At 46.0% G+C, this 23,564-nt stretch overlaps 1 protein-coding gene across 2 annotated transcripts in view; it reads left to right on the top strand.

Annotated features, from left to right (window-relative positions):
* SDC3 (syndecan 3) overlaps window positions 1-17,079 on the top strand; it is a 94,084-nt gene extending 77,005 nt beyond the window's left edge. For both annotated transcript variants that reach the window (XM_053268543.1, XM_053268544.1), the window contains exons 2-5: window positions 7,505-7,631; window positions 9,178-9,767; window positions 14,085-14,355; window positions 15,103-17,079. In XM_053268543.1, coding sequence (XP_053124518.1) covers window positions 7,505-7,631; window positions 9,178-9,767; window positions 14,085-14,355; window positions 15,103-15,269 — 1,155 coding nt within the window. In that variant the 3' untranslated portion in view covers window positions 15,270-17,079. The remainder of the gene's footprint in view (window positions 1-7,504; window positions 7,632-9,177; window positions 9,768-14,084; window positions 14,356-15,102) is intronic.
* Window positions 17,080-23,564: the final 6,485 nt, after the last annotated feature.

Raw genomic sequence — 23,564 nt, 5'->3', positions numbered from 1 at the left:
ATTAGAAGAGGGATGGGAAGTGTTGTCGGGAAGGGCGTTCAGTGACCCCAGTTATAGCAGAGCAGGCATGGGTGAGAAGAGCCAAGCCCATTAAGAGTGTCTTGAGATAGACGTTTAAGGTTCAAATACTGGTAAAGGTTTATTAAGGAATTTACATACTTGAGTAGAAAGCCTGTGTCCCTGAGCTTTCCATGTCTTCATGGTGTGAGAGCAGAACAAAGAAGGAGAGGAGAGCAAGCATGTATTGTCCGCTTTGCTAAGCCGGGTCTGCCCTGGTTGCATTTGACTGGGAGACTGAGTGTGAACACTGTAAGATATTCCCCTCGGGGTGGAGCCGCTCTGGGAAGAACACCTACATGCTTCCTTGCAGAACGTTCCAAGTTCCCTCCCTGGCATCCCAGAGATTCCTGCCTGCAACCTTGGAGAAGCTGCTACCAGTCTGTGTAGGCAATACTGAGCTATATGGACCAATGGTCTGACTCTGTTTATGGCAGTTTACTATGTCCCTAAGGAAGGAAGCAGGTAGGAAGAGGAGAGGCAGACCTGTAAGTATCAGTCTACCAATCAGAGGAAGCCAGAGCAGAGAGAGAGACTACAAGAGTGGGGAAACAAAGAGTAGGAATGTGCCCGAAACGTAATTCGGCATCCGAATCACAGCACAATCCCTTTAAAACCAAAGGCTTACACAGCCCCTTTGACACAGAGGAGAACAGGTCCATACACTCTTCAGCATTCACCTCTTCTAAAGAGGTGAACGCTGTATCCATTATGGTGGGTGTTTCAGTGATTGAGATGTGGGGAGAAAAAAATTAAACTAGGAGCATAGGAAGCTGCCATATACATGGCAAATAAATTGACACGTGGTATTCTACAAGGATATGTCATAGGAACATAGGTAGCTGCCTTCTACCAAGTCGGAACATTGGTCCATGTAGCTCAGTATTGTCTACACAGACTGGCAGCGGCTTCTCCAAGGTTGCAGGCAGGAGTCTCTCTCAGTCCTATCTGGAGATGCCAGGAAGGGAACTTGGAGCCGTCTGCATGTAAGCATGCAGATGCTCTTCCCAGAGCGGCTCCATCCCCTAAGGGGAATATTTGACAGTGTTCACCCATGTAGTCTCCCATTCAAATGTAAAACAGGTAGGGCTTAGCAAAGGGGACAATTCATGCTTGCTCCCACAAGACCAGCTCTCTTCCCATGGACCAGCTCTCCTCCCACTTGCATGCATTGCACCTTGGGAATGCATGCCACACTCAGAAGCCCTGGGATGTGTGTCCCGCTTTGCTCAATTGCAGCTGCATCCCTGAGCTGTGGCTAGGCCACTGCAGGCATTCCAAGGCGCTCCATTCAAACGGGCTCCAGCGAGAAACCGGCAAGCTTCACTGAGATTGCCAACACCTGAATAGCAATGCTTTATATAAAACCCTACTTTTGCTCTGCTCTTTTGGAACCCTGGTGGGATACTCAGGTTCGGTTAAGCCTTGATTAGGTAAGGACCTAGGAATTGATTGGAATCACGTTGAGGAAGTCACTCAGCTTATCCACGCAATGATCCGCTGAGGCGAGGGTATATTTCAATCTGTCCTGATTAGACTACTGTCCTGATGTAGCAGAAGCCCTATACCGTCATCCTATGCCTGTCTCAGAAGTGTAGAACTATTGTTTAATGAAACCACACCATGCTATCTCTCGATAGCTGACTCTCCCCCATTGATGCTCTCAGTATTCAGCTGGAATCGGTTTCCAGGGAGAATGGGGCCATAGCCCAGTGGTAGAGCATCTGCTTTGCATGCAGAGATACGATCTCTGGTATCTCCAGGTAGGACTGGGAAAGCCTCCTGCCTGAAACCCTGAAGAGCCGTTAACAGCCAGTGTAGACAGTTCTGAACTAGACGGACCAATGGTCTGAGTCAGTATAAGACAGCTTCCTATTTCCTTGGAGGGATGGGGCTGTTGCTGGGGGACCAACCATTTGGCTCTGTATAATACAGCTCCATCTGTTTGACTTTTCTGAACCTTGGCAGCTGATGACACAAATTCATCTAAATTGCTACTGACAATATATTGAGGCTGTTCTCACACGTGTGCATAACCGGGCTAAGGGAGCCCAGCTAGTCGTCTGGGCAGGCGATCTGTCCGCCCAGGGAAGGGAGGACTGTAATCTGTGGGGAAGGTAGGTTTAACCCGCCTTCCCTGCAGCCTGCCCGTGAGCCCTTCTCACGGATCCTGAATAGAGGCTCAATGAATCCCTCAAACTTCACAGAGGGTCAGTGGGTGGAAAGGCCCTGCTATCTGAAGTCTGACAAGTAGGTTCTTAGAATCTGGAGAATTTCTTAGGCATAGAGAGTCTCTAAATATAAGGGGGAAACCGCTATAGAGTGGCCAAAAATAACCCTGAAATATTGTTCAGTAGTGGCAAGGCATCCACAGCCCTCAAAGACATCATTAGGTTGTCAAGAGGCCAGTTCCCAGTGAGAAAGCTAGTCTTTTAGGGTCACTTCAGTCATGGATTTGTACCAGATTAGACTGTCTTTCTCGTTCCAACTTGGTAAACACCCAGTCAAGTTGGTTTCTCTGAACCATCTGCCTACATTCTAGCTGAAGAGAATTCAGGGCCTTTGGCGCACATTTCAATGGCTGTTCCACTGCACCCACAATTAAAAATGTCTAATGGATCCCACACCACCAAAAGCTATAAGCATGGAATATTTTCAGCCATGCAGATGGATGAAGCAGTCAGGTGACTAGCCAGGAATTAGATGTCAGGACCTGGTGGATGGCTTATGGAAATGTCAACTCAGCAGCAATGAAGGAAGCAAATTCCATGCTAGGGGTTATAAGAAAAGGAACTGGATGCAAAACAGAGAGTCTTGCTATGCCTGTGGTGCGGCTGCTTTTGGAATACAGTATATAGGAGACCCTCATTAATCATGGATCTGACATTTGCTGCTTGCGTATCTGTGGTAGAGTAATTGTCACCCAAACCCTGTATACGTGGGGGGAACCACAGCAGGAGAAGGGGTTAATTTTCCTGTATCTGCCAGTTGTGTAAGGGAGCCATTTCCTGGCTTTTTTGTTTTAAAAAATAGAAAAAAACATGGTTTTCACAGAACCCCCCCCCCAAATTGCAGCATTTGGGGGGCATTGCTGGACAGTTGGGGACAGACTGAACACAGTAGGGTACTTTCCCCCATGATTTGGGGGCAATTGTACCAACTTTTTGCACCTTTTTTGACCTTCATGAACCTAACCCCTGTGATCCCATAGACACAATTACTCAGTATTCGCGGTTTCCTTATCCATGGTAATTTCGGAGAATGGAACCCCTATGAATACTGAGGTTCTCCTGTATACTTCATGTCACATTTTCACAAAAATGAGATCATAGAGTTGGTGAACGCTGCTGAACGGAGCAACCAAAAAGATCAATGGCTTTGGAGCACCTTCCTTACAAGGACTGGCTAAAGTGTTTGGAGACTTTTGGTTTAGAAACAAGGCTAGTAATGGGGATTGTAATAGAGACTTATGAGGTTATACAAAAGGGCTAATCAGTGCCTGGATTGGAGACCATCTGGGAATGCCATGTGTGTTCACTGTGGAGCAATAATGAGCTTTAAGTATACCAAATATAAATACAAATATGACAAATATTTATATACCAGTTTTCAACAAAAATTCCAAAAGCAGTTTACATAGATATAAGTAAGTAAATAGTTAAATCAAAATAGTAACCTGTCCCCAAAGGGCTCACAATCTCAAGAAAGAAAGAAACACAAGGTAGACACCAGCAACAGCCACTGGAGGGATGCTGTGCTGGGTTTGCTCTCCCCCTGCTCAATAAAGAGAATCATCACTTTTAAAAAGGTGCCTCTTTGCTCTGGTAGCAGGGAATAAGTAATCCCCTGATAAATAATAGCATGCATTAGATGATACGGTGGAACAGTAAGGCCCCTTGGCTTCATTTCTCGCCCTGTGGGCACCAACTGATTCTGGTTTCAGCATGACCAATATTGTACTCATTCATTCGTTGTGCTATTTTTCACTCTGCACGCTCTCCCCCAAACCGCTTGTGTTGGCTTTGAATGCAGCTGGCACTCTGCTTGTCAGCTTCCTTTGATGAGGTCAGATCCCCATGTGCTTAAAATGATGCCAGTCATTTTTTCACTGGATGAACCTCTAATCCACTAAATGGTTAGTGTACTCTTGTAGGGCAGGAAATTGTGCATTGCTTGGCCACAAGAGGCCCTTTCCAAAGAGCAAGCCCTCTTCTGTCCCAGATAAGTCCCGTGTCTTTTCTTGTCTGCAAACAGTAGAAATGTTGCCTCTTCCAGTTCACATGCTTATAGGCCATAAATATTTCACCATCACCATACTGCAGTGTCTGCCAACCGACCAGCTTTCCTGGTGGGTGGCCAAGATGGAATGTTAGAAGAGTGTGTAGTGGGCTGATCTGTTAGCCTCAGTGGCTGAAGCTATTAATTTGCCCTTTTTATTATTCATTGGCAAAAAATAAGTGAAGGTATACTAGTAAGTGAAGACCATAGAAATGCCAGCAATGAAAGAGATCCCGGTCTAGCAACTCCTGCAATCAGTGGGTAGCATGGCCAACAGCAAAGAATGAAGTCATTCACGCAAGCGAATAATGGAGCTCTTCTCACGATCAGTGAGAAGAGCTCATCTGAGGGCTGCGGGGAGAGCAGGTGTGCCCGACCATCCCTGCAGAAGATCACTCACCCTTCACTGGGCGGGCGAATCACCCACCCAGACAAGTCGTGGCTCTTCTGTGGTCTGCCTGCAGTTTGGCAGCTCCAGGGGTTGGGTATAGGGAAGCACTGTTGCGCAGCGCCCTGCCCCCCCCGGAGCCCCAATAATGCACCGTGTGAGTTTGCGGTGCATTACTAGGATTCCCCCCTCCCTACCTGAATGTGTTTGCCATGGCTGCAAGCAGCCGCGGCAGATGCTATTAATAACAATAACAATAACAATAATAACTACTACTACTACTACTACTACTACTACTACAATAATAATTCGATTTCTATACCGCCCTTCCAAAAATGGCTCACGATCAATTAAATGCATGATACACAATCAATTAAATGTGGTTGATGGAGTGATCGCTCCCTTCACCTCATTTAACTAGCAGGCTACATAGGTGGGTTTGCCACCTTTTTACTTATTTATTTATTTTTGCATCTATATACCGCCTTTCGTTAAAAGACAACCCCAAGGCGGTTTACAAAAGTTAAAACATACAATAAAAAGACAATAAAAACATCAAGCTAAAAAGTATAAAAAACGGATAAAAAACAGGCATAAAAACAATACAACAGATAAAACAATACAAACAATACAACAGACCTTGTAGCGACCAGGAACTAGTGCGATCCTGGTTTTTCATACAAACGTGCAAAACCGGGCTGGGCTCCCTTAGCCTGGTTTTGCAGACGCGTGTGCATAGCCTCATTGGGGCTATTCCCACGATCAACAAAAATCAGGAGAGCCTAACCCGATTTTTGTTGATCGTAAGAACCACTGGGCCCCAAACCGGGTCTCACTGATCGTGAAACTCGGTCCATTATGTTCTATCCAGGCTTGGGAGCTGTGTTGTTTTGGTTGTGTAGAATTTTTGGATGTGTGGAAGTACAGTAGGAGGAAAAGCTGGGTAGGAGTGATTGTGTGGAAGCAAGGTAGAGGAAAACATGGGTAGCTTTTCCTCTGACCTTTCACACAATCACTTCTACCCAGGTTTTCCTCCTACCATGCTTCCACGCAACCAAAATTGGGAGCACACACAGCTCCCAAACCCTTGTAGAACACAGTTTTTGATTGTGTGAATGACCTCAGTGTCTTGGTTGCCATGAAATCACTCTGTTTTTGACATGTAAAATACTAATGACAAGTAAAGGTAAAGTTGTGTTGTCGAGTCGGTGTCGACTCCTAGCGACCACAGAGCCCTGTGGTTTTCTTTACTAGAATACAGGAGGGGTTTACCATTGCCTCCTCCCGTGCAATATGAGATGATGCTTTTCAGCATCTTCCTATATCGCTGTTGCCCGATATAGTACCAGTGGGGATTTGAACTAGCAACCTTCTGTTGTTAGTCAAGCATTTCCCCACTGCGCCACTTAAGGTGACTTGTGTTCTAGGTCATTCATGCTGCTAATTTACCCAGTTTTGTCTTGCATAGATGAGAACATGCTTCTATTCATTAAACAACAAAGCAAATCAAATAATGTTTTAGCTTTTGTACATGAGCCAGCTGGGATGGTTGGTACCATATGGGTGGATGATGGTTCATTGTGATTTTTGACAAGGTCTGCAACCCTAGAGATGGAAAATAGACGACAGCACTGCAATGCTTTCATGATGTTCTCTTGCTTCTATTGCCCTGGCCCACAGCAGCCAAATTTGCAATGGTGTTTTAGAAGCTTTGAAAAGTTGTAAAAACAGAAAAAGTAATATAAAATTTGATCAGTGTTGTCAGAGGAATGGAAGTTAAAATTGGCAGGGATGTTCTCCAAAGATTACTCCATTGAGAGAGTGCAATAATTTATTTATCTGAATTTTTTGTATACCGCCCAAAACATACATCTCTGGGTGGTTTACCACAAAACAAAATAAATGAGAACAGAGAAATTAAAACATTAGTTAAAATAACCAACAGCAAAAAAGTCAAAACATTACAATTTAAAATTTTAAAACGTTTTAACAGAGTGCTAAAAACTAATAAAACAGTATTTAATTAAAAGCCAGGGTGAACAGATGCATCTTTAGAGATTTTTTAAAAATTGTCAGAGATGGGGAGGCTCTAATTTCAGGATTTTTGTTCATTTTGTTCAATTCATTCATTATTACCCTAATCCTGACCCCTAGCCATTTTCTCTGTGCAAAAATGTCTGTAGTCTTACCCTCATTGTCTGGGGTAGGGCGCAGCGGGGAAATACTTGACTAACAAGCAGAAGGTTGCTTGTTTGAATACCTGCTGGTTACTATATCAGGCAGCAGCGATATAGGAAGATGCTGAAAGGCATCATCTCAAACTGTGCAGGAGGAGGCAGTGTTAAACCCCTCCTGTATTCTACCAAAGAAAACCACAGGGCTCTGTGGGCACCAGGAGTTGACTTGACAGCACACTTTACCTTTACCTTTAGGGATAAAGAATGTGTGATAACACAGAGGACGCTGTAAGTGAAGCAATGAAGCTATTGCTTCATTGAAGCTATTTTGCATCTCGTTTTTTGGACATTGCCCCAAATCACTATGAGCTTCGGTCCACCCGAACCCACTCCCAAAGCTGTTGCCAAAATGTGTGAGCCTTGCTCGTAGACTCTGAGCTGCAGGTGGCAAAAGGTTTCAGAGAAGCTCTCTCTTCTTTCTTTGTTCCTGCAAAGTGCAGGTTGTATACGTTCTGCTTGTGCAATGAGGGCTAACAGACTTCAAGTCTTGCTCTGATATCGTAACATGTTAACAAGTTGGCCCCTCTCAAATGTTTGTTCCCAGGCTCAGCGCTGGCGGAATGAAAATTATGAGCGGCCCATTGACCTGGAAGGCTCCGGAGATGACGACTCCTTTGAAGATGAAGAAATGGACGAAACGGAGGAACTCTACTCGGGCTCTGGGTCAGGATGTGAGTATATGGCTCAGGTTCTGGGAGGAGAGCTGGCCTTGTGGTAGCAAACATGAATTGTCCCCTTTGCTAGGCAGGGTCTGCCTTGGTTTGTATTTGGATGGGAGGCTGCACGTGTGAGCACTATCAGAGATTTCCCTTAGGGGATGGGGCTGCTCTGGGAAGAGCATCTCCATGCTTGCACTGCAGAAGATACCAAGTTCCCTCCCTGGCATCTCCAAGATAGGGGTGAGAGCAATGGCACACTTTGGACTGGACTTCTGGGTGGAGGTCCAGTCCCCTGCAGGCCTGGGGGCCCTCCAAATGCTGGCTTAGGGGGCCTCCAGATACTGAGCTAGTTTAAGTGGCAAGATTGTCCATGCAAAATGTGGTATCTCTCTGCAAGTCAGTGGAAGTATCTTATTCAGGATATCTTCTTCTTCTTTTTTTTTTTTTAAAGTGTTTCCAGCTTTCCCTGAGCATGTTCTGGTGTAAAAAAATAATGCATTGCAGCTTATCTATTGGCAGCGGTAGGAGCAGTAGGGGGCCCAAACGGCCTTTAGGTCCAGGCTCCAAAATTACCTAGGTGCACCTCTGGGTGAGAGAGACTCCTACCTGCAACCTTGGAGAAGCCACTGCCAGTCTGTGCCGGCAATGCTGAGCTAGATGCAGCTGAGCTAGATGCAGTAGTGGCCAGTGAGGGCAGTGCCGGAAAGGGGGGCATGCGCAAGTGGCACCTTTAAAAATGAATCAGCAGGTGCTTACCAGTGCTTAGGCCTCAATCTGCGGTGCTCCGCCCACAATCCCACTTGATGTGTGAGCACTGTAAGATATTCGCCTTAGGGGATGGAGCTGTTCTGGGAAGAGCAGAAGGTTCCAAGTCCCCTCCCTGGCAGCATCTCCAAGATACAGCTGAGAGATACTCCTGCCTGCAACCTTGGGGAAGCCGCTGCCAGTCTGTGTAGAGACAATACTGAGCTAGATAGACCAGTGGTCTGAATCAGTAAATGGCAGCTTCCTAGTTTATGGCTGAAGATGAGATTTCCGCCTTGGCATGGGTTACCACAGAGAGAGAGAGAGAGAGAGAGAGAGAGAGAGAGAGAGAGAGAGAGATCCGTAATCCACATTAAGCCTAGATTTGAATGATTGTGAACCAGGCCATTAAATACGTATAGAGATCTGGACTAGCTGAAGCTTCCAAACCATCTTCAAGGGCAGCCCCACGTAGAGCACATTGTAGTAGTCCATTGGGACAACACTGGGGATCTCTCGTGTCTCATATAGCTTGACTCTGTTCTCTTTATGGCAGGACAGCACAACTTTGGTTCTCCAGGATTTGTTGGACTACAACTCCCGTCATTCCTGACTATTGTCTGCTGTGGCTGGGGAAGATGGAAGTTGTAGTCCAGCAACACCTGAAAGGCCAGAGTTTGCTGCCCCTGCCTTGTGGATTGGGAGGAGTCATTGACGGGGTGTTTCCCAATTGCCCTTTCCCCTATCACTTTTCTTCAGTGTGGCGCCCTTGATCATAGTGCTCCTCAACCTGTGCCTTTGGTTTTTCTTGCAGATTTCAAGCAGGATTCTGGGATCAGGACAGTGGTGCGGCTCAGCACAGACACGCCCATCATCCTGGCTACAACCCCAGCAGTATTGCCCGTCACTTCGGTGCAGCCTGTCGCAACTCCCTTTGCGCCTTTCCCTGCAGAGGAGTCTACCTACAACCCTGCCACCAGCAGCTTCTACATCCCCAGAGTGACAGAGGCACCAGTCGTCACCATCCGGAAAGCGGCTAGCACCACCGCTAGCACCACAGTCCGTGATGCCACAGCTGCTGCCACTACTACTACCACCACCACCACCACTACCACCACCACGACTTCCACTACACCTGCCACTGCCAAGCCGATAACTATCCAGAGAGTCCTGCCTCCCTTTATAACCGTCGTCGCCACAACACAGCCCATTACACTTGAAACGCCAACAGCAGCCACTGAAGTAGCCAAGACGGAAGCAACTACGACTCCGTTGGTGACCACCAGCGTGACGAAGATCAGAGTGATGCCAAAGCCAAGCACGTCACGGGATCCAGGTCTCGTTGAGAGAAGTACCACACTTTCACCATCTACAAGCACCACAGCGCCTACAGAATCAGCCCAGGTATGAAAATGACCCATTGATTCATTCATTCATTCATTTATTCGATTTCTATAATGCCCTCCCAAAAATGGCTTAGGACGGTTTACACAGAGAAATAACAAATAAATAAGATGGCTCCCTGTCCCCACCCTGAGCCCTTTTTGGAAGGGTTGTATAGAAATTGAATTAATAATAATAATAATAATAATAATAATAATAATAATAATAATAATAATAATTTGTTAACGGTGTTCAGGGAGCACTTGTTTAACTGCCCAACTTCTTAGCCAGGTTTGCCACCAAAGCACCACCGGGAGTCCCACGGTTCCCAGCGGTTCCTACGGGCAGCTAAGCCCCAGCTTAGCTGCCCTAGCCTGGTCTTGGCTGCTCGTGAGAACAGCCTCTAGATTTAATGTGGTCTACCAACTTGATGGCACAACAACCAACATTAGTGCGATTGCGTGAACTCATGCCAAGGTGGGAGTCTGGGGCCATAAACCACTTTGGCAGGGGTTCACACATCACCTCAGCATTGGGAACCCATATGAAACCCTGATTCAAACTATTCTTTGAACAGGCCTACTTTGTTTTTAAAACCATAAGGAGCCATTATAAATGGGATATATAACGATAATATTTAGGGCTGTGCCACTTTGGATTGGGAATTTCGGAAAGTTCTCGATCTGAACTTGGGGAGTCCATTTGGGTTCGGACTTCTCCAACCTCCTTTGGAAAAAATCAGAGCTTTCTGGAGCTCCAAATGGCAGTGAGAGTCTGCTCTGTTTTTTGTTCTCTGTGTGTGTGTGTGTGTGTGTGATTGTGTCTGGGGGAAAAAAAACCCCATCTTCTGCCATTTTTGACTCACAAGTGTCCAATTTCCAGGTTTTTCCTGCAATTCTCTGCTGTTAGATTAATTTTTTCTGAGGTTCACAGTGAGTATCCTGGTTACTTTAAAAAACTGATTGAATGGTTGGGCGGGAAAATTCCCAATCCTGACTGACTGACCCCAACATTCTGGAGGACCCTGAACTAACATCTGCGGTGTCAGATTAGATTGAGTTGGACCCAATCCCTGCATTCATCCACAGCCCTAATAACAATAATTCCTGTCTCAACCATGTTCATGGCACTTTACAAAATAAAACCCCCAAACTTTATTAAAAACTAGAGTGAGTCTCTAGTACTTTTACTTGTGGATCTATAAGGACAAGCGTACAGACAGGATTCTGTTCATTTTCTCAAGGAAAAGTAAATCAACTTCCACCTTCTGGTGTTTTGGCCAGTGGGTTGGAAAGACAGTAGAATAACCAGCACACACTAGGTCCTTATTATTTAAACGTTCTACTGTTTACATTTTATTGCATTAATATTTAATATACCTAAGTGTCCTGAAGCATTAGAAGGCTGTTTCCCCCCCACTTTTAAGTTCTGGATGTTCTGCCCATAGGGCCTTCCTCATAACACAATTCCTGGCTACAGGCCCGTTCTGTCCTGTTAGGCTGGGGAACTGGCTTCATTCCTGTGTGTTGGCAACCAACTGCAGAGCCAGTGAGCCACTTAATTCAGTAGAGGCATGGCTTGTTCCTTGGGGTGGGGTGTGTACTGAGAGACTGAGAATTTATTAGGCGAGGGTGAAGTCTGTTGAACACCCCTTTGTTGTACATATGTTGCATCACATATGTAGTTCAGTGGCAAGCATTTCCCACTCAACAGAAAATGTTCAGCACCTTATGCATGAGAAGATTCGTATCCCTCCAGGTATCCCCACAGCTAATATTATAATCTTCTTTATATATAATTTTCTTAAATGTACTCGCCGCTAATCCCATGCGTGGCAACACTCACAAGAGTTTGCGAGCAGCTGCAAGATAGGGTAGCAACGAGGACGGGGGAGAAAATAGGGATGCCGGCCTGGATGCCGGGAGCAGGAGGCGGTGGCGGGAGCAGGAAGTGGCAGTGGGCCAGCAAAAGGAGGCGGCTGCTGCTGGGAGTTGGCGGGAGGAGGTGGTGGTCCGGCTTTCCAGTTGGCCCGCCAGCCAGAAAGCACCAGGTGGTAGGGAGAGAAGAAGCCGGCCGGCCGGCCAGCTCACCAGCCAGAAAGAGTGTGTGTCTGGCGGGGGGGGGGGGAGAAGCGGGTGGGGAGAGAAGCGGGCCAGCCAGCCAAAAAGCCAGGCGGGCTGGGGCGGGGGGGGGGAAGGTAGCGGCGGTGGGCGGGCTGGCCGGAGGCGCAGATGAGGCCCAGCCCAGCTAGTTTCATTCATTCATTCAATTTCTATACCATCCTTCCAAAAATGGCTCAGAGCGGTGTGCATTAAAACAAAACAAAATCAACTAATAATTAAAAACAGAGTCAATAAAACTATATTATAATGCCCTTATACAAAAGCATGGTGAGGCCACACTTGGAGCACTGCGTACAATTCTGGTCACCACATCTAAATAAGAACATTGTAGAACTGGAAAAGGTGCAGAAAAGGGCAACCAAGATGATCAGGGGCCTGGAGCACCTCCCTTATGAGGCAGGTCTACAACATCTGGGGCTATTTAGTTTAGAAAAAAGACGACTGAGGGGAGACATGATAGAGGCCTAAAAAATCATGCATGGTGTGGAGAAAGTGGATAGAAATTTGTTATCCCTCTCACATAACACTAGAGCCAGGGGTCATCCCATGAAATTGATTGACAAGAAATTTAGGGCCAAAAAAAGGAAGAACTTTTTCACACAAAGCATAATCAACTTGTGGAATTCTCTGCCACCAGAAATGGTGGCAGTCAACAACCTGGATGGCTTTAAGAGGGATTTGCATGCCGTACATTCATGGAGGAGAGGTCTCTCAATGGCTGCTAGTCTGAGGGCTATAGGCCACCTCTAGCCTCAGAGGCAGGAGGCCTCTGAATACCAGTTGCAGGGGAGTAACAGCAGGAGAGAGGGCATGCCCTAAACTCCTGCCTGTGGCTTCCAGCTGCGTCTGGTGGGCCACTGTGTGAAACTGGTGTTTTTAATGGCTTGAGATTGTGAAAAGTATTGGAATAAGTATTATTTGTAGATAAATGATATGTATTAAATAAGTATTAATACATAAGGTATTAAGTATTAGGTAAACAAGTATTATTTGTAGCTTCCAGAAATCAGTATCAATCTTCAAGTGACTATTGAATGCAATCCTGGCGTTTCTAATGGCTTGTGATTGTGAAATGTATTGGAATAAGTATTATTTGTAGATAAATAATATGTATTAAATAAGTATTAATATATAAGGTATTAAGTATTAGGTAAATAAATATTACTGTATTTGTAGCTTCCAGAAATCAGTATCAATCTCCAAGTGACTATTGAACGCACTCCTGGTGTTTTTAATGGCTTGAGATAGTGAAAAGTATTGGAAAGAAACATTGAGGGAGTGTTTGTCTGTGTGTACTGAAGAAATGGCTTCAATCAGAGTTGGCAGCTGTATCTGGAGCCCTGCCTTCCTGGAAGCAAGGCTTGTTTCAGGGGGTGTGGGTGTTCAAGAACATTCAGTCTCTGCCTCCCCCTCCTGGTCACAGATCCAAACAGGCAGCAGAAATTTCGCTCAGTACAATCCAGAAAGCACCAACTGTGAATATTCATAACTTGACTTTTAAAAAGCCATCATTAGCCTGAGTTGATGTTTATTGCCTCTCTAGAGCCTTGGAACAGTATCCCTGAGAAAATTCAAAACAAAAAGTGAGCAGAGTGTGTTGTTTCAGAAATCGGCACAACTCCACCAAGGTTTGCTGATGACGTTGCTGTCGTCAACCTTTAAGCCAGTCACCCGTGTAAGCCAGTCACTGGAGTAGCCTATCTCATAACTATAATATTTAAATTTGAGTGTACATACACACACACATCATATATAAAAATATCTGTGGGGTATCTGAGCTGATGGGTTGCGATCGAAGGGTTACGCTTGTTTAAAAAAGTTGGGAACCCAAAAAGGTTGGGTCAACCCTTGGAATGACATGCCCCCCGCCCCCCCAATGCCAAGACCTATTTTCCATGGCTGCAGAGGAGCTGTCCTCCTGGGAGTGGCACCCCTCTGTCACGTCCATGAAGGTCTCTCTTCCCATATGCCTCTCTGACTCTCTCACCTTCTCCAAGTCAGCTGCCTTGGCTTTAAGGGCACCAACTGGTTCTCTGAGAGCCGGGAGGGAGCTCATTGGGAAATGGGCTTAGAATAGCAAAGGGGCACATTTCTCATAAAATACAGGCAAGCGCCAAAGAGACGCCTGTTGGGATTTCTTTCTTGGGCCATGAAAGGAAGAGAGCATTCTTTCTTCTTTCCTCCCACTCCCGAGTTCTCTTGTTCTCTCTCACAGACAGAGTCTCCGGACGTGACCCTTTCCACGGCAATGAATAACGAACTGGAAGTTCCCGTCAGTGGGGACTTTGAAATCCACGAGGAGGAGGAGGCAGCAGCAGCCCGGACAGAGCTCAGTAACGAAGTGGTTGCCCTGGTTACCCCGGCGGCAGGGCCGGGGCTGAGGAAGAATGCCGAGCCGGGGCTCATAGACAATACGATAGATGGCGGAAACTCGGCAGCACAGCTCCCCCAGAAGAACATCCTGGAGAGGAAGGAAGTGCTCATAGGTAAGGGGGAAGGCGAGGGGTGTACATGTGTGCACATGTGGTTGTGTATGGGGAGTCTTATTGGTTACCTGCCCTTCTTTCAAGGAACTCAGGGAAGCATACAGGATATTATTATTTTATTATTTTATTTAGCATATTTATATACTGCCCAACACTTGTGTCTCTGGTGTCCACCCACCACATTCTATCCTCATTTTACCCACGTTTTATCCTAATTGGTCTTGTGGGAGCAAGCATGAATTGTCCCCTTTGCTAAGCCAGGTCTACCCTGTTTGCATTTGAATGGGAGACTACATGTGTGAGCTCTGTAAGATATTCCCCTTAAGGAAAGGAGCCGCTCTGGGAAGAGCAGAAGGTTCCGAGTTCCCTCCCTGGCAGCATCTCCAAGATAGGGCCAAGAGATACTCCGGCCTGCAACCTTAGAGAAGCTGCTGCTAGTCCGTATAGACCAGGCCTGCTCAGCTATTTTTGGACTCCAACTCCTATAATCCCCAGCCACAGTGGCCAATAGCCAGGAATGATGGGAGTTGTAGGCCAACATCTGCAGGAGGGCCGAAGTTGAGCAGCCCTGGTGTAGGCAATACTGAGCTATATAGACCAATGGTCTGGCTCTGTATAAGGCAGCTTCCCACATTCCTGTGTTTGTAACATGTCATTTGGCCTCTAGATAGTGGCTCTTGCCACACCCTATGGCAATGACATATCCTTCCACTGTATCATTAACGGTCCTCCTTTTTCTGTTTGCAGCTGTAATTGTGGGCGGGGTCGTAGGGGCTCTGTTCGCAGCCTTCCTGGTGATGCTGTTGATCTACCGGATGAAAAAGAAAGACGAGGGGAGTTATACTCTGGAGGAACCCAAGCAGGCGAGCGTCACGTACCAAAAACCCGACAAGCAAGAGGAATTTTATGCATAGAGCAGAACCTCGAGTGCCTCACCATCTTTTTCTGTCTTGATGCCGTCCTTTTTTAAAAGAAACAAACACAATTCCCTCTCTTCACACGGCCTCTTTCTCTCTTTCTAATCAAGTCTGAATTTTAACATGAAGAATAGAAGAAACTGACAGTTTTAAAAGTATCACATTTTTAAAAGGGGGGTGGGGGTGGGGGAAGGTGTGAAATCTTGTTTCAGCACAGGATACATTGCAAGGAACAATAGTCTGGGGAGCAAACAGGTCGCGATTTCAGACCCTTCTGGATGTCGCCTTGGGTGAGTGCATTAGTTACCAGCTTTGCCAGAAATGTCTTAACACCTCCCTGAGAACTAGAGCCTTGACATTTTTTTTTGTTTTATGTCTTGGGAGGTGGACTGTTTGATTTCTGGCGCTTTGCAAGACTCTTCAAGATGTGACAGCATTGACTTCAAGTGCAAGGAGAGGCAATGTTGAATAGTCCGGATTGCTCGTTGAACCTTCCCACCACCACCCCAGAGTAATCTATTGCTAGAGTTGCCATGCCCCCCTGGAATTTCGGGTTTCAACCAGATTTTAAGCATTTCACCCAGATTGCTTAGCCCACCCAGATTCGCCTGGATTCCAGCTTTCATTTAAAAAAATAAAGCAAAAAAATAAAATAAAGGCTAAGCTCTAGCCATTATAGAAGCGGAGTTATGGAGCAAAATGTGCAGTCACTCTTCTGCTCAAAAATTATGTTCAAGCCAATTTACATAATATGCAAATTAGGCACCAGGATCCGGAAAGCCAGAATATGGCAACCCTATCTATTGCGCTGGAACAGGGCTTTTGGATTGCTTCTCTGGAAAACTCACACGGTCTGTGGAGGACCACTTTTACCGTTACGCACTGCTTCATTTATGATAGCCCCTCACTTCCTCTTCTTACTGTTCACAACCAGACACTTCACAGGTAGCGCCTTGCTGCATGGTTGTCCTGAGCTCACAGGGGTTTCCAGCTACACCATGGGCCCCAATTCGTTCATCTGGGTCTCAGTGTGACACTCAAAAACTCTGCGGTCACAGTATTTGCAAGTGTGGGCAGATGGAGCAGCAACACTTTTTCAGGGCATTATTCACCGGGACATGCCTGGAAAAGGCAAGCTCCCTTGAAAGCCTGCAGCAAATATATCATACTTCACACGTCTCAAGTGCTGTGGTCATTTCTGTCTTCGGCAGGGAATGGAGGAATAAGAAGAAGAAAGGACCAGAGCAGCATCTTGTGGGCCCGTAACTGAATGTCAACACATGGTTTGTTCCGTGTGGCACTGTAAATAAATCTGAGTGGTTAAACAAAGGTGGTAAAGGATGTACACAACTGACGAGAAAGCCTGCATCCTCAAAGCAGGAGGATGCACAGCAGTCCCTAATCCTGGCTTTCCAGATGTGGTTGGACTACACCTCCCATCAAGCCCAGCCACAATTGCCGTAGCTGGGTATGCTGGGAGCTGTAGTCCAACGATTTCTGGGGACCCGAGATGGGGAACTCCTGATTTAGCAGGTCAACACTGGGCTGAGAGGAGGTCCTCTTTGTACCCGAATCTGTCCTGAATCATGAAGCAGCTTACCCGTTTTCATCCACGACTTGGATGAGGGAGTGGTGCTGACCCACAGACTGGGAGATGCTACGGACCGAAGTGCCGGGGCCAGGATTACGATTCTACTCGGCCCGGAGAAATTGGAGCACTGGATTGTATGCCACGAAACGAAAAGAAAGCAAAAGACGCATGTTCGGCGTTACCAATCAGAAAGTAAAGACAAGGTTGCAAGTACAACATGGGTTCAAAAGTGTGATTTGGTAATACCTTTTGAATGGTAGTGAGGCTGTTCTCATGCACACCCTAACCCAGGCTAGGGAAGCCCACCCTGGGTTAGGCTATGTGTGAGAACCACCGCCTAGCCCAGCTTTGAAACCTGACTCTTAGCTGGGCTTAAGGGCCCAAGTGAGCCCTTAATCCGGGTTCTGGGATCGTGTGTTCGCTGGGGCTACATTCAGCCCCTGTGGACACAGAGATGGAGGCCTAGAGCGCCCATCTCCTGGGGAAATCCCCCAATGCACTGTGTATGTCGCACAGTGCATTGTGGGATATCCAGAGGCCGGAACGCTTCTGGATATCCTCTGAGCCTCCAAAGCTCCATGCTATGCCATGCAGTGCTGATAATTGGGAGCGCGGTCTTAGCAAGTTCATCTGTGGGGAAGATGAGTTGAACGAGTCTTCCCCACGGGCTGCCCCGCCTGCCCGGTCATGTGAATGGCCCCAGTGTGTTGCCATTAGAGTTCCTTAAGATATCCTGGAATGTGCATGCAGTTACGGGGGGCAGCGGGTTCTGCCCACCCTCTGCAGGAAGTGTGTTCCATCTAATACCTGCAGAGTGCCTGCACACTCTCACACACACATACACACCCATTGCAGACTTACAATGCAACCCATATAGGGTGGTTGGGTGGGTAGGGAGAACCCACTGCACCCACCCCGTATATTCCTTGAACATGCAGCTCCCTAGCCTGCCCACCCCAGAACACAATGGTATGATGCTATTGAGAGATCGGCCAATGCCAATTCAGGTTTGGTTACTGAACATTGTATGTGTTGGGGGCAGGTCACACGATCCTCACCTGGGTGAGAGAAATGCACAGAGAGGGCCGCAGCGCCAGGCATGCTCTCAATTTGTGGCTGCAGGTACTCAAAAAGCAAGATAGGAGGAGGGGAGAGTGATAATATGGGAGGTGGGAGCTGGGTTGGACGGTTTTTTGCCCACCCTTGGTAAAATGTTGGGGAGAAAATCTGGGTAGGGCACACCCGTCTGACCTGCCTCCCACATAATCTCCCTCTTCCTCTCCTCCTCCCTTGCTTTTTGAGGTCATATGATTATGGATGGGAGCACACCTGGCCCTCCTAACCTGCTGCCCAGGTGATGATCATGTGAACTAGCCCATTGTCTGAATGGAGCGTAGTGTCTGGGCTATGTTTCCAGTATAGCAACAACCTGGCAAAGATTCAGAGCTGAGCAATGGAAGTGATAATGAGCACACACAGTTGGCCAAGAAAAGCTGGAAAATTTGTATGTTTTGCTTTACAAGAATGGAAGCTAAATGGTGTCGAGCGGAGCGATTTCCCAGGATCTAACAGCACAGTCCTACGCATATTTACACAGAAGTAAGATCCATAGAGTTCAATGTGATTTACCCTCAAGTAATTATGAATGAACAGGATTTCAGCCTATAAGGCTGACTTGGTATAGCTATTGAAGGGAAGACGGAAGGAAGCAGAATGAACCTCTAGCAACATATCTAACTTAAGCAGGGGTAGGCAACTTTTGGCTCTCCATCTGTTGTTGAACTACAACTCCCACAATCCCCAGCCACAAAAATAAATAAATAAATTGGCTGGGCATGTTGGGAGTTGCAGTTCAACAGCAGCTGGAGCACCAGAGGTTGCCTACTACCTTATAGTACAGTCATCCCTCACCAACCGCTAGGGTTCTGTTCTGGCAAAACCTTGCTGTTGGCAGATTTGTGGTTGGCGAGGCATTAAAATATATGGGGAACGGGGTTAGGGGAACCACGGCTGCGAAAAAGACTTAAAAATAAAGGAAGAAATACCAAAAAGATGCTAAAAAATATCCTGTAATATCGAGAAGAGTCACCAAGAAGAATGAGCAGATCAGATCTCTGGTCATTTTTTGAAACTTCACCCGTGAGGACAGCTGGTCTTGTGGTAGTAAGCATGACTTGTCTCCTTAGCTAAGCAGGGTCCACCTTGGTTGTATATGTATGGGAGACCACATGTGAGCACTGTAAGATATTCCCCTCAGGGGATGGAGCCGCTCTGGGAAGAGCAGAAGGTTTCAAGTTCCCTCCCTGGCTTCTCCAAGATAGGGCTGAGAGAGATCCCTGCCTGCAACCTTGGAGAAGCCGCTGCCAGTCTGTGAAGACAATACTGAGCTAGATAGACCAATGGTCTGACTCGGTACGTGGCAGCTTCCTATGATCTTAGGCATATTTCAAGTTCCAGAGAGATCAGTGGGACATGGTCACCAGTAAGTGTGGATAGGATTGTAGACTTTGCTGCCAAGGGAAAAATCTGGTTGGGAAAACAGTTGGTATTAGGCAGTGTTCCCTGTAACAGGGATTCCCAGATCCACTACAACTCCCATCAGCAGCAGCTAAAATTTCCTTTGGCTAGGGATTATGGGAGTTGTAGTCAACAACAACAGCTTCATCAACAACAGCATCTGGGAATCTCTGTTACAGAGAACACTAGTGTTGAAACATGCCACCCTTGGGAGATATAGTGCCCTATCTGGAGGTTTTGAAGGAGATTTCTTGGAAAACTGCTATAGTTGGATCCAAATTTTGTTGTACCAAACCATGGTGAGAACAGATTTGGCTAATGATATTTTTGTTCCTAGCCTAAAGTCTGGCAAATCTTTTGTCTTTTGATTTGGAGCAGAGTGAAGTTGCTTTCCCATGATGGAGACAAAAGTTACCCAAAGGAGGCAAACCCAGAAAATTCGAGGACGGTGCCCTTAACCCAACCCAGCTGTTTCTGTTATACTTTTTGACAATGAGAGGGGAAATGAAGTTGGCATATTGCCTCCTGGCTTATTTAAGACTAAAGAAATTGAACTGAAAGAGTCAAGTTCCTCTCTTACTCAGCAACAGCCGTGCTTTATTAGAGAGCTCGGACTTCCCCTTTGACAACCTTGAGCCTATGTTGCCCATTAGCTGGTCTTAGGCCAGATTTTCAAGATGCACAGTGAATAACCTCAGTTAATCCCAACCCGTTGGATTGGCTGATCTTGGAAGGAGCCTTCCACTGCTCTGATTCTAATGCAGTCACAATTGCCATGGAAGCAAACCTGTACTCTTTGGTTTATGTTTTCTGTCGAGTTACTGCATACTTCCCACTGAATTATAGCACTTCTTAAGAAATAAGAAGCTTTATAATAGAAGTCAGTATTTGCTCAGATTAATTCCAAAATGTGTTCTCTAAGAAATCCATCCACGATTGCATAGCTGTGAATCTTGTGGCTTTTCTGTTGGACTACTGAAGGTCTATTAATTTCAAGGCTGTGCCGGATTTTTATGGGCAAAGATTTTGGCATGAAAAACGGAATTTCAGAAGGCCTGGAATGTTCTCTGAAATGCTTCTAAAAACCTTACTTTTCCACACTGGTTCACTCCTGCTTGCTAGCCCTTTGGTGTCATTTTTTTTTTTTTTAAAAGAGGATTTCACTTCTTGCTAGCTATATGAATCAGCCAATCAGGGACTATGTAGCCTGTATGATGGTGTCATGGCAAAACATAGCGAATGAGATTTGGTTGCATGATGGCATGATGCCAAATCAGAATGAGGGCAATGCTTCTTGCCCTCACTTCATAAGGGCAAACATTTTTGCCCTACCTTGCAGGCCTGTTAAATTACTGCTGAAATTAGAAGGGTGCAGTTTTTGAAGTGGGTGAAATTTTTGATGGCTATGTGCTCCCCATTTTTGTCACAGCCTTAATTAATTTACCCCCGTTCTACATCCATTGTTACTATGAATACAAACCAGAAAGGGAAACTCATGAGAAGCAATTGCGTAATCTATTTGTCTCTTAAGTATTTGTGAAAGTGATTTAGGAACTGGTCCAAAATCCATGAGAATGTTCCACTGAAAACTGCGGGTATGTGGTTCAGTTTGGTCAAACCGATTGGCTGGGCCAGTTGGTTCGACAAATCAGCCCAAATCAGTTCAGAGAAGCTTGTGATCAAACCACTTGAACTGGACTGGTTTGCAGCGGTCCGATTCAATCGTGTAGAGCTGTGTACATGATTGAATCGGACCACTGCGAAGCAGGCTGGTTCAAGTGGTTTGATCACAAGCTGCTCTGAACCGATTTGGGCTGATCTGTCGAACCGACTGGCCCAGCCAATCGGTTTGACCAAACTGGACCATATACCCGCAGTTCGGTCCAAATTTGTTTTGAATCCAGACCTAACTGTTCCACCCCGTTGGTGCATACTCCTACTCTAGTGCAGAAAAACTGCTTAGTTGAACTGCTTGGTAATAATAAAACTGAAGTCTTGTGAGTGTGGGTAAGAAAATGAGAATTTTCAAAGAAAATAACCCCAAAGGTCTCTGGAAAGGTCTTGATTTCATAGGTGCAGTTTTCTTTTTATACTACTACTACTACTGGTTATATATTCAGTGCTCAAAGTGGTTTACACAGAAAAAGAAGTAATAAATAAGATGGTTCCCTGTCCCAAAAGGGCTCACAATCTAAAACGAAACATAAAGAAGACACCAGCAATGGTCACCAGAAGGATACTCTGCTGGGGTTGGCACTAAAGGGTAAGTTATAAGACAAGTCATTGAAGTAGCTATATGCAAGGCTGCTCAACTCTGGCCCTCCAACTGTTTTTGGATCACAACTCCCATAATCCCCAGCCACAGCAATCAGTACCCAGGGATTATGGGAATTGTAGGTCAACATCTGCAGGAGGGCTGAAGCTGAGCAGCCCTGAATGATCAACACCTGAACTGTTGCTGAAACAGTTATTTGTATACAATATACTCACAATTTTAGTGGTAAAAGGTAAAGTTGTGCCATTGAATCAGTGTCAACTCATGGTGTCCACAGAGCCCTGTGGTTGTCTTTGGTAGAATACAGGAGGAGTTTACCATTGCCATCTCCTACGCAACACCTTCCTATATCACTGCTGACTGATATAGGTGTTTCCCATAGTCTGGGTAAAGTAAAGTGGGCCGTCAAGTCGATTTCGACTCCTGGCTCTCAAGTGTTTTGGGTAGCTTCTTAAAGAAAAAAGTTCTGAAGAAAAGAGAAGGTGAACTGGAACTGAAGTAGTACAACATCTGAATTTTGTCTGAGATTCGATCAGCTTTTGAAATTCAGTTTACAACATCAAAAGAACAGTCTCATTGTCTAAAACACCAAATTTTGGTCTTTCAACCCTCTCTGTGTATTTGACATTTGCAGATAGTAAATTTCCACTTGGTTTACATTTCTTCCTGAAGGCTTTCTGGGAGTTCCCAAAGAGGGGTCATAGATCAGAGGTAAAACATTTGCTTTGCCTGCTGAAGTACCCAGTTTCAGTCCTTGATCTCTTCCATTAAAAAAAAAAAAAGGATTTTGAGCAGCAGGGTTGGGAGAGATCTCAGCTTGAAACTGTGGCAAGCTGCTGCCAGTCAGAGTAAACAATATTGGGCTGGATCAACAGAAGTCTGTCTCAGCATACAGCAGCTTTGTATGTTCATGTGGCTTTCAGTATTGGCAAAGATTATTCTGCACTGTCATTGCATATGGGGTGAGAAATGGAGCTTAGGGATTCTTAAGATCCTGAAGTGGCTTTATATATGGCATACGTAACAGTTGTGGGATGGGGATATAGCACAGTGATAAAGCATCTGCCAGGTTCAATCCCTGGCAGCATCTCCAGGTAGGGCTGGGAAAAACCCTGGGTCTGAAACCTTGGAGAGCCGCTGGCAGTCAGTGCAGACAATTCTGAGTAAGATGGACCAATGGTCCGACTCAGTATAAGGCAGTTAACTATGTTCCTAGTTAATCATAAATCCCTCCTGCTCCACTTAGCATTCATATAAACCCTCTCTGCAGACTGAAGGGCCTAGCCAGATGATGTAATTGTTTTTGATTTTCTCATTACAATCCAGGAATATGTACTTCCCCTGCAAAGTAATTACATTGTCTCAGTGACCACATTTATCCATCTTGTTCCTGGGAATGTACAATACTTCCTCAGCTAATTAGCCGTGAGTCTAAGTGTATGATGCAGGATGTTTGTGTGGCATTGTCAGCTCTTGATGATGCACTTTTGGTTCCCCTCTTCACTTTCAGGGATCTTTTCCAGCCTTTTAGGTCCTGCTTACAGGATCTGCTTAGGGGTATTTATTTATTTTTAATTAACAAGAACTCGGAGGTCCACTGACCGGAATCAGGTGCGAAAGAGTGGCTCAAGTGGGCAGATATATACACTTTGAACTAAGGATACATGTGCCTCTGAACACTTGCTTAACCTGGGAATTTGATTTCAGTATCGGAAGTGAACTCTTAGTCAAACTGCATATTACATCAAACACATCGTTGGTTCTTGCATAGTTGTCCCCCCCCCCACTAAAGAACCTCTGTGTGTGGGGGGGTCCATATCAGGAAGATGGCAGGGGAACAGGGTTAAAGCCCTTTCCCCTGGTCACAATCCAGATTGCTCCTAGTAAGCTAGCTGAAGTGATCAGTATC

This window comes from Hemicordylus capensis, chromosome 7 (assembly GCF_027244095.1).
Source record: "Hemicordylus capensis ecotype Gifberg chromosome 7, rHemCap1.1.pri, whole genome shotgun sequence".
NCBI classification, from domain to species: Eukaryota; Metazoa; Chordata; class Lepidosauria; order Squamata; family Cordylidae; genus Hemicordylus; species Hemicordylus capensis.
This window is presented reverse-complemented; position numbering and strand designations above follow the sequence as displayed.